Genomic DNA, 10,848 nt, shown 5'->3' on the forward strand with positions numbered 1-10,848 from the left:
CGGGTGCTGTCTCTGTGTGTCTCCATTAGAATGGCGCAGTCGACGAAAGCCCAGTCATAAGGCACTCCAGCCTTCAGCACCGTGCTGCGGAGGCCTTGCGTCCTCTCGCCGTCCAGGGTCCGTCTGGCGAGGGAACGCCGTCAACGCTTCCCTGTCATGGATGCCGCACCTGGGACTACCTGGGTCTCCAACGCCCCAAGGCATGCCGTTCACGCTGCTTTGGACATATATAGATCCTCGCCGTCGTTGGTGCCTCCTGCGGCCAGCGAACGCCGTCCACGCTTCCCTTGCCCTGGATCTCTGCCCCACGACATCATCGACAACTAAGCCAGCAAGGGATGCCGTTCACGCTCCCCTGGCCACGGTTACGGCTACAGTGAGTACCGCAGCCACCATCAGTCCTGGCTCAACGGATGCCGTTCATGGTTCCTTGACCACTGGTCCAGCTGGTCCAAGTTCTACGGCCGCTGCCGCCGCCTCAGGATGCGCGTATTACACCCCTAGCTCAACGGGCGACTCAGCCGGCAGCTTGACCGACGTCATGCGAGCCATCTAGTTACTGACACAACGGCTCCAGGGTATGGACGAGCGCCTTCGCATCCGTCAGCGGTTGCGTCCTGCCTGGGAACGCGTCCACGCTTCTTTGCAACCGGCATTCGTGGCCATCCCGATGTTTCACGGCTTTCAAGACAATGTCATTCTTTGGGTTCGTAACATCAATGCCTTGGGTGATCGTCCATGCCTGGCTAGACCACACAAGATGGCTGGTTGCAGCGAAACGCCTTGGGGTGCCGCCAAGGCATTGGAAAACTACGCAGGCATCAAACAGGGTCATGACCTGAATGGAATGCAAGCTCTGAGGGCTGCTTTCAGCCCGCTTCCTCATGCCTGCGGTGAGTCGGAGAAGCGCAGTTCTGCGCCCGGCCCACCGGAGCACACCCGCTCCGTTTCAATGCGGCAGGAGTGCGCAGCAACGCCTCGACAGAGAGGGCCACAGGCTGCCCCGCCGTATACGCCGGCTCTCCGGGTGTCACCGTCTGCTTCAACCCAGACGGTGGGAAGCGCATGGCGACCGGCGCTCCCGCAGTGACCCACCACCAGGCGGCTAATCCTCAACCTACCCTGTCAGCTCCACAACATCATATAAAACACGGAGCAGCCCACCGCTGCTGCTTTGACGTGGCAGTCTACGCGAGCCGAGGTACTTTGGCGGCAACCCAGTGAAGCTCGGGAGCTGCACCACCTCGCCGTTGCAGCTTCACCGGCATGGTTTTTTAGTAGTCGGGCTCACAGCCTGCTCCGTGGTAGATCACGCATACGATCCATTTTTTCCACCACGGGTCTCAGTCTCTGCGTCAGCGTCCGATACTACTACACCATCACTTTTGGGGACCATGACCGCTTTCCATCCGCAGCCGTTGGTGGGGGGGGGGGGCGCTCTAAAATTCAGCGGTGGCGGAGCGCATGGAGGCTCCGGCTCCTTTAGTGTTTGAGCGGCTGGCACTCCAGCAGCCTGATGTGTCCACGGATCGCGGCGGGCAGAAACCGTCCTGACCCGACATATGCTGGAATTTCAACGCGGTCATTGGCCCGAATGTGTCGCTGTTAGCCCCGCGCTCAGTGGGGCCTAGCTGGCGGAGGTGGGTGCCTGAGCTCATCGTTATCGAGGACCTGCCCTGTGCGCGAAGGACGCACGGGAGGCCTCGGGACGCTCAAGGGACTGTCGCGGGTGGCCAGCACGAGAGACTGCAAGAGGCACGCAAGAGACCGGCAAGCGACCATCGGATTCAGGGTCGGTGATCCTCCTTCCGCCTCGGATGAGGACGAGTCATCGGCAGCAGGTGTTGCATCGAGCTCCGCGTGTTCGGGCGCAACGGCGAAGCTTGGTTGGTCGGCTGCGTCACTGAGGGGACGCACGCGACAGATGAGCAAAGTGGCGTTTCGTTGTCCAGCATCTCGTGCCCTTACGTGCGCATCTGCGACGGTGTGATCGTCGGCGAGACCTGCGACCAGCGCGCAACAGGTCAGTGCCGCCCGCCAGAGAAGCTGGTTGCGCGCTGGACGGCTTACCATCGACGACCTCACTCCCTGGACGAGTTGCCTGGTTACAAGCGCGCCGGAAACTCGTAGCCCGGGCCGAGTGTGAAGATGAAAGTAAACTTGGCCTCGGGCGCTCGCATATCGGGCGCTAGGAGGAAGACGACGAGGCAGAATATAGAACAGCGGCCACAAACGAGTGCTGTCTCTGTGTGTCTCCTTTACAAAATATATATATTATGACAAAGAAGTCTGGCACGGCTGTGGACGACACGAAGGACGCCGACAGGAAGACACAACTGCGTAGGCTTAGCCAGGCGCACCAGGAACAGCGTCGAGCCCGAGCCCCACTTCAGTAGCGCTGGCAATCCGGCTGCGGAGCTCCTCCACGGCGTACTTCTTTTATATATATATAATATATATAATATTGTTAACATCATTATTAATGAAACCCGTTAGGTCCAGAAGCCGTCAGTTTCCAAGCACGTCACTGCCAGATGAAATCACTGGGAGGACGGCTGATCCAAAAATCAAAGTTCATCGACGCTTTCTGCGCCAACGTGTATTCCTTCTGGAAGCTTCGGCGTGGGTGATTTGTATGTAGTGTGCATCCCCATAAAGTCCACTGCGCCGCGCCTACAACGGTCACCGCGGCTTCATTTACTGCGTATTTCACGCCGTGCCTGTTAGTGGCCGGCCAAGGACGGCTGCGAACACGAAGGCGTGGAGGCGCCGCTTGTCTGCTGCCGTGGTCTGCAGTCTCAAGCATTTCGTAGGCGCGTGCACGTTTGCACTCACTATCTGACGTCACTGGCTGAGGCGCCTGACCAGCGCCTGACGGGAGCTGAACAATAATTAAAGTGGTGACCACGCAACAGTGAAATTTAGTTACAGCCAGACGAACATAAATCAACTACGGCTATAAGCCCAATACCACCCACAGTGCTGTGAAAACCAAATATTTTTTTGACGCTGTGCACTCGCCGGTCAGAATTTGTCGCACTTCCAGAAAAATACACGCGCGTTTCTTGCTATCAGAGCTCTGTATCAGTCTTGTCGAGATTAACTGCGCCGATTAGAAATTTTTAAGCTCCATAGAGCCTGATACCCTCATTTTTGTTGGCCAAGGCCAGAAGACGGCCTCTACAAGCTATTAAAACCCTAAACAACGTTTTAAAGCAAAAAAGTTGCGATAATACCCGACCTTTACAGCACAGCGAAAGCTTGCGATGCGCGTCTTTGAGCACATAAAACCCCTGTCGCCCCCTGGCGACCCACTGTACAAACTCGAGAGGTCCGGCGCTCGTTTGGCCACCTCACCTATTCTACCACCGTGGGCTCGTAGTCGCAAAATTTACATTTCGTAATTGCTTCTGCGGTTGTCAACTATCGTTATGTCTTTTATCATGCCGGTCTCTATCACTTGCTGTCTGAGCCCGAACGTCATCAAATCAGGCAGCACAACTACGTAAGAAAAGTTGTGTGAACACGAGCCCAGGAGCACAACTAAATCAGAAAACTTGCCGCAACTTGCGTACCAGCCACGTAACGCTTCAGATCTTCGGCGAGCTGGTGGTCCCGGGCGAAGCCACTTTTCGTGACGACCACAGCTGCAGGAAACTGCTGGATGTCTTCTGGAGGCATTCCCAGCACAGATACCTCTTCCACGGCTTCGTGATCCATAAGACAATGTTCAATATCCGACGGAGGAAATTTCCTCGACTGGCACTCTAGCAGTGTCTTCAGTCGGCCGCACAAAAACAGCCTGCCGTCGTTGTCATAGTAGCCAAGGTCACCTGCAAGGACATTTAGTTGAGCGTTATAGCATCGCCGCCACAATCATGTACTTCCTGAAGCCACATCACAAGGACAACCTTCGTGTTTTACGCATATGTTGCATCAGCGACAGTCTTGATACAATTGGTCACCGAAGACGAAATCGTGCAATTCTTACTCTTAATTGACACTGTATCACCTGCCTCATCACATAGTGCTTCGTAGATTACGTTCCCAAGGGCTACGAGACGGGCACTTTGTGCGAGGCACGCATGTGAGTGTGTCTGCTATATCAGTTTCTTGCCTTTCAGGATAAATTTCATGCGTGAGACCGTAAGTTGCAGCAAGAAATGCATTGCAAGAAGCGCGAAGCTGGCGGGACAAGAGGCGAGCAGACGATACACGTGCAGACTGAAACTTTTAATAAATAAGCTAATTTACAGGAAACATAAAGTGATAAACCGTAATAGACAGCAAGGAACCAATATCAGGCAAAAATAAAAATACTAAGCACAGGTAAATCCAATAAAATATTTTCAGTAAGTTGTTTCCGTTCCGCCGAAAAAAAAGTTGTCGCGCTAGTCTTCTCTGCACTTCTCATGTCATTCTTAAGATTTGCGCATCCTGCATTATTTAAAATTTTGTCGTGGCTGGCAGGGATGGCTTTCGAGACATTCCTTTTTGCGCCAAGTATGGTGCACCAAGACACAGGAGTCGCGAGAAGTACACAGGGTACTCAACGCGATGTCGGTACATGCTTCCGGCCTGAATAGGCGTCGTTACCATTGCGGCTTCTGAAGCGCAGCGAAGCTCTCAGGCGACGCACCCGCTACAGCACAAGAGCACGTCAAATATTACAGTTGCCGGATCGTGTGAGTGCTTTTAACGTCAAAGCTCATGCCAGCGAAGGCTTCGTTACTCTTGTCAGGGAGTGTTCTATACTGCACTTCTGCCAGCATTCCATGGATGCTCTGGACGAAGTGCGACTGCAGTTTTGTCTCGATATGAAGACAACCACGTTTTCTGAAACTATGGGTGGATATAAAGTTGAAGTAGTTAGATTGCTGTTGTGATAGGCCAACGATCAATACCACAAGTCGTAGTAGCTGGCAGGCTGAAGTGGCGCTGAGGTGACTTGGCTCTTTTTGGGATAACCTGTACACAATGATCTGAAAGACCGCAGCGAGAGCGCCACAGCACGATTGTGTCACTCTGAGCGCTAATATGCTGCCAGTGGCATAAAAGGGCTGAAACTTCTCGTGAAGCCCGCTCCAAGGCTCGGTACAATGTTCCACGTCACTGACAGTCTTCACTGCACCAACGAAGCTGCCACGACTTCTTGATCAGTTGTGCTCCCGACAACAACGCTGGGCTGAAGATATTCGATGCGAGTGTGTTTTTCAGTCCAACGCTCCTAGTCATGGAAGTGAGCGGACGCCATTCCGCACGGACATAATAGCTGGCTTGCACAGCCTTGCCAAGCCTTGCGGCTGAATCACTGGTGGTAGGGGTCACCAAGAACACCTAATAAATTGTGAATAGAAAAATTAACATTTGTTGTTTGTGTACAGCAAAAATATATACAATACAAGTTTTCAAGCATTTTACATCTCACATAAGTTTTCTAGTTTCAGTGTTTGTCCCCCCTCACGTAGTCGCGCTTCAATCATGCACCACTAACTGATATCTCGGGCAATAGGTTTTGGCGTGCCTTTCGTTCCAAGCTTTGGCGACTATTTAGATGGACCTTGGTTCTCATCCAAAAACCAGAAACGTGATTTCGTCGGTGGAAGTGGACACGTTGCGCCCCGACGGAATGATCAAGTGAAATTTTGCGGCCCGCAGGTAGCAAATCACTACGCCAATGACGCAAACGGCAAGGAGGTAACGCAAGCTGCTCGCGGGGCCCGGACCGGCGATGACCTCCGGAGACCTGACGGAAGGCTGGGGGCGGGCGGCGACATTGACCCCAACAAGGGCTCTTTGTCCAGCCAGTTTCTGTTTCAAGGAGCCTGCCAAGGGGCACTAATTGTTCGCGTAGCTCCTGCATCAGCTCCGCTATTCAAAATGTGATCGTTGGGATAGGTAGTATGGAATACGGGCCCCAAAATACTCATTGCAGTATCCACTTATTGTTGATAATTAGAAAATTATTTACCGTAACTTCGCTAATTATCCCCGCAAGTGCGGATATTTCCCTGTATCCAGAAGCTACCAAACCGTACACTAGAATGGCAAAACATAACGTTACCGTGATTTACATTTTTCTAATTTTAAAAATTTGGTGCAGCTAAAATACCTTTTATTCCGATTTAATGCAGTATGAGGTATAGAAATCTACAACCGCTGCAAAAGCGGAATCAGGAAGCAGTTTTCTGCGCAGCGTTTTGCATTACTGTTCACTACAACTATTCTCTTTACCGGTATGAATCCAACCATGTTCATCGATAAGTTAGTCCGCAGCCTCCGGATCTCCAAAGTAACCAGTCGCTGCGAACGGTGTGTAGAAGATAACCTCCCCGCATTCCAGAGGCCCCAGTAGTCTTGCCAGTGTCTGTGTCGATTACCTGGTAGATAGATGATCAAGCGATGGGTCATAAAAACTAAGCAGCAAGTATTTAACCAGCCAATGGAAAGACCAACGACTGAGTAGGTGTTTCAAAACATTTCCCCGCCCCCATGTTTGGCTAAGGATTGATATCGTCATTAAACTTTTCCGCCCAATTCGAATTTTTGCCGCCGGCGTTGCGAAGGATGTAACATTGACGGTGTTGCTTCATGTGCACGGGAGTAAGGCACGGAGCATTGATTACGTGGGGAGAGAGGATGGGGAGGGAGGGCTCTTTAGCTGAACCAGGTGAGCTATCTGTAAAAGTCCACCTAGTGGACATGTCTGCTTCGTCTGCTGTGACGTTCTGATTGACTGCGACTGGTGTGTGCTTTAGCAGGAGCCAGTCGCCACAGACAACCAGCATTTCAGCAGCAGCGAAATGGAGATGTCCACTAGGTGGACTCTTACAGAATACCTCCCCAGGATAGGTTTCTTGGACTATGGTTAAATAGTCCATCAATACTACTCCATATTACTACTCCATATGAATAACAGAGATATGAACTGGACACTGGACATCACCGTACTCACGCAAAACACTAGAGCAGACCCACAACTATACCATATCATCTCGCCGAGAGCAATGGCTCGCAGAAATGGCATTTGTTAAGCGTAATACGCAAATAATAAGGCAACATTGCATCTAGAATTTAATGCTAATATCTAAGCCTAAGCTTCCGTTGACAATTCTAATCGAAATCAGCTAGTGCGTACATCGTCTCCCCCATGCTTGTGCTGGGCCGCACATCTACAGCATTCACTCAGGCACGTAGGCAGTCTTGGCGTGCAACTGAAGAGGTTGAAAGCAGTACGTGTGTGGTCACTCCAGAGGCGCGATAACGTAAAATGATTCCAAACTGTTCTGATTCCAATTTCTGCAATCAGCCTCCACGATTTTTCAAAACATTTTCGGGCAACTCCCAAATTCGCCTGTCTGTCACGCGACGTCACGAAAACAGCGATAGCTCCCCATCTGATATAACGTGTACACACTGATTATACATGATTGAACCACACAAAAGAAAAATAATCATTCCTCATTCGGCGCCTTTTCACCATTAGCCTTCTGCTATTGGTCCAATGGTTTCTGGCTACGCCCACTTCTCTGTCTTTCATGCGACCTCAAAAAACCGCGAAAACTCACCACGTCAAATTGGCGTGTAGGCGAAAAAAATGCATTAATATGCCGAACAAAACTGAACTTTTTCTGAGTAGCCCACACTGCCCCGTTTCGAAAGGAATAGAGGATGGCTGCCCGCTGATCGTTCAGGCCCTCGCTACTCGCACCTACTGGCGCGCATGTATTTATTTGCGCATGATAAACCTTTTTGTGTGGCAGTAAAATTTTATCGAGCCCTTTCGGCATGCATTCGACATCGCTCTGCCAATTTGTCCTTGTTGAGGATCCGTTTTAGCCGCATTCTTATCCTTCCGTTGCACGCCGCCGCGATTTTCGACCAGCCACAGCAAGCTAAGTAAGGCGAAGCGGACCAATCGGGGAAGCGGGCACCACCCTTTTCATGAGGTTATCTATTTTCACTGTGCTGGCTCGGCCCCATCGACACCCTCTCAACTAGAGCGTGCTCCTCGCCTCTTGTCAGTCTAGATAAGAAAAACCAGAGTGTGACAATGTTATTGGTTTTGAAAGCGAATAAAGGTGACCTCCTATAAACGAGGAGAGTGTTTGATTGGGTTGTTCAGACAACGCTGCAGGTCACCGCCCCGTGCTTGCGTCGGTGGTTACTTAAATTTGACGTCAGGAGTTTGGAATCATTTTAGGTTATAGCGCCCCAGGTTACATATAGAGGTAATAATATTTGCTTATGAAATAAATAAATTATACAAAATCAACAAAATTGATGCAGCTCCAGCGCCCATGCAGAAACCTAGGTAAAGCGAAGCATTCGGAAAGCGATAATTAAATCTTATACAACTAAGCAGTCTGTGGCAGGCGCAGGCAGTTTCTAAACACTGCTTTTACTTCAGGGGCGTGATCTTGTATGTGTTCCAAAGTGGAACGGAGGCGGTCCGTTCTTTACGTCACGAACTAGGCGGTCGCATTGTTCGCGAGAACGAGAGGAAGCAAACAGCCAAGGAGCGAAATGGAAGCATGCGTCGCGCTTTTGACGTCTTCTTGGGACCGTATAATACATTTAGAACGTTTCTAACATGTTGAAATATGTTAGAAATTAAAACAAATTATTGCAGTTAATGTCTTTGTAATGGCGCTTGGTGGTTTCGCAGTTTGCGAAACGTTTAGTGGGGCCCTAGCCACTACCCGTTTCAAGCAATGCTTTTAGCATGTCTCCGCCACTATTGAAATTCAAACGGCGCGACATTGAAGCGGTTGGTTCAGTCGAGCCGTTGCGTGCGGAGACCAGGGCGCGATCTTGTACGCGTTCCAAAATGGAACGGAGGCAGTCCGTTCCATCGAGCCGCACACGATTGGTCAATTTGAACCGTGACGATCAAATTGACCAATCGTGCGGCTCGATGGAACGGACCACACTCCGTTCCATTTTGAAACGCGTACAAGATCGCGCCCCAACGCACCTCTGGAAACTTCCGGAGCCGAAGAATCGCAGCGCGCACAACACCTTCCTTTCTGTGGAAAGGCCACTGGCTCAATGGCATCCAATGATAGGGTCAAGCTCGTCACCAAGCTACGCACTGCTCGTTTGGACAGGCGAAAATGCTGCCGGAACTACTGGAACTGCGATGGAGGTTCGTGGGTGGTGGTGGTGGTGCACGAGCCCGAGTGCACGGCGGCAACGCGAAGGAAGAACCAGCGTTTGGGAGGGGGGGGGGGGGGGGGGGGGAACGTGTATTCCACAGCAAAGTGTCCGGCCGGGCTGCGCCCAGAGAAACTCTTCCCTTTCATGCTGAGCGCCCGTTTTTAAAATCTCGGTCGCGCTCAGTCAAACAATCCTACAAAAACGCATACATTCTTTTGACTGTCTGCTTTGACCCGCCCCTACGGAAGCAAGACTCAATTCGTCAAACCCCGCAAGCGTCTTTCCGTCACTCGCTACTGGTTAATTGTCATCCGTCATGCCCACTTAAGCAAACAGTAACCGGTTGGTGGCCCTCTGCAGCAAAAGGGTTAAAAAAGCCGTACCCAGCGGAATGTCTTTCTCCGTAAATGAAGAAGTCGCCCCGCGGCTCATTTCCACGAAACACACTTTCCACGCGTGACTTGTCATTTCTCTTCTAATGGCTCGAGGGGCGCTGCCACGGCTTTCACATAATTTCCATGACAGCCCCCGTGTACATTCCTGATACTCGGCTCCACTGCAGCGGCATCCAGTATGGAGACAGCAAAGAAAAGCATGGCGAACCGTAGCAAACGACCCACCTATACGATCTCACTGACTGAACTCTCCTGCAGTCAACTCTTCAAGTGCATCTTCTACTCGGGTCGTCGTCTCTACGGACTGCAGCAGCCGCACAGGCCACGAAAAGGCACGGCAGAGAAAGCGAACGCCACTTTCTCCACCTGTTGAGAGTTCCGAATTGGATGGAACTGGATGCGAAAGAGGTGACTGTCCCGAGCCCTTACGTTTTAATCCGATCCAAGCCGTCTGGTAGCCGTTCTAATCCGTTCTATCGGATCGAACTGACTCGGCATCCATTCTGATGCGTTCGTCCGATAAGACAACGTGGAATGATCGACAGCAGCAAGACGTCATGGCTCACGTCACAATTAACGTCATGGCGATCGTTAAGGCTCACATTGACCAATCATGTGCGGCTCGGTGGAGCGGACCGCCTCCATTTTATTTTGGAACGCGCACAAGATTGCGCCCCAGATGCCCGTGGTTGCCTGTACCCGCCCGTATCTACAGTTCCGATTATCGTCGATCAAGGCCGTATCAAGCACATTGCTCTGCGTCTCATCAAGTTTCTGGGCCAAGTGACCATGTGACTTGGGCAGGTGCTACCAGGGGCTTATACGCAGCCCACCGCAAAGGCAAAACCAGCTCCGCTAGCATTCTTCGCAGTCGGTGGCAGGCGCTGGCAGTGTCTAACAACTGCTTTACTTCAGGTACAAACTGTATTACTTGCTTATTCTTATTATCACTCTTGCTTGCCACCGACTGCTGCCTTTTGATATTATTTTTTTAGTTTGCAATCTCTAGCGAAGCGTCTTGTTGGAAATGTCGTTAAGACACTAATTTCCGATGGAAAATTTATAACTTGCACGAACTATAATGCTTGTTTCCATTTTGGCAACAATTGTACTGGTGTCACGGAGCAAACCATTAAAACGAAAGGATCTGAAAAGCGCGAACAATGGGAATGCCTGGAATATCAGGCTATGGTGAGAGCACAGCAATCTTTGCTACCCCTGAATCATACTCAGTCAGATTGAACTGACAAAATTGAAACCTTGCTTTCACTTGAGGATGTCCGTAAGGTTGACG

At 51.1% G+C, this 10,848-nt stretch overlaps 1 protein-coding gene across 2 annotated transcripts in view; it reads right to left on the minus strand.

Moving 5' to 3' along the window:
- Nucleotides 1-6,304, minus strand: part of LOC125943073 (uncharacterized) — a 31,911-nt gene extending 25,607 nt beyond the window's left edge. The window contains exons 1-2 of one of the 2 annotated variants that reach the window (XM_049661429.1): nt 6,235-6,304; nt 3,576-3,833 (exon numbers count right to left, since the gene is read on the minus strand). In XM_049661429.1, the coding sequence (XP_049517386.1) occupies nt 3,576-3,720 (145 nt within the window). In that variant the 5' untranslated portion in view covers nt 3,721-3,833; nt 6,235-6,304. Of the gene's footprint in view, nt 1-3,575; nt 3,883-6,234 lie in introns of those variants that run through there. The other variant, XM_049661428.1, reaches the window with a different exon arrangement.
- Between the last annotated feature and the right edge of the window lie 4,544 nt (nt 6,305-10,848).

This window comes from Dermacentor silvarum, chromosome 2, assembly GCF_013339745.2.
Source record: "Dermacentor silvarum isolate Dsil-2018 chromosome 2, BIME_Dsil_1.4, whole genome shotgun sequence".
Classification (NCBI taxonomy): domain Eukaryota; kingdom Metazoa; phylum Arthropoda; class Arachnida; order Ixodida; family Ixodidae; genus Dermacentor; species Dermacentor silvarum.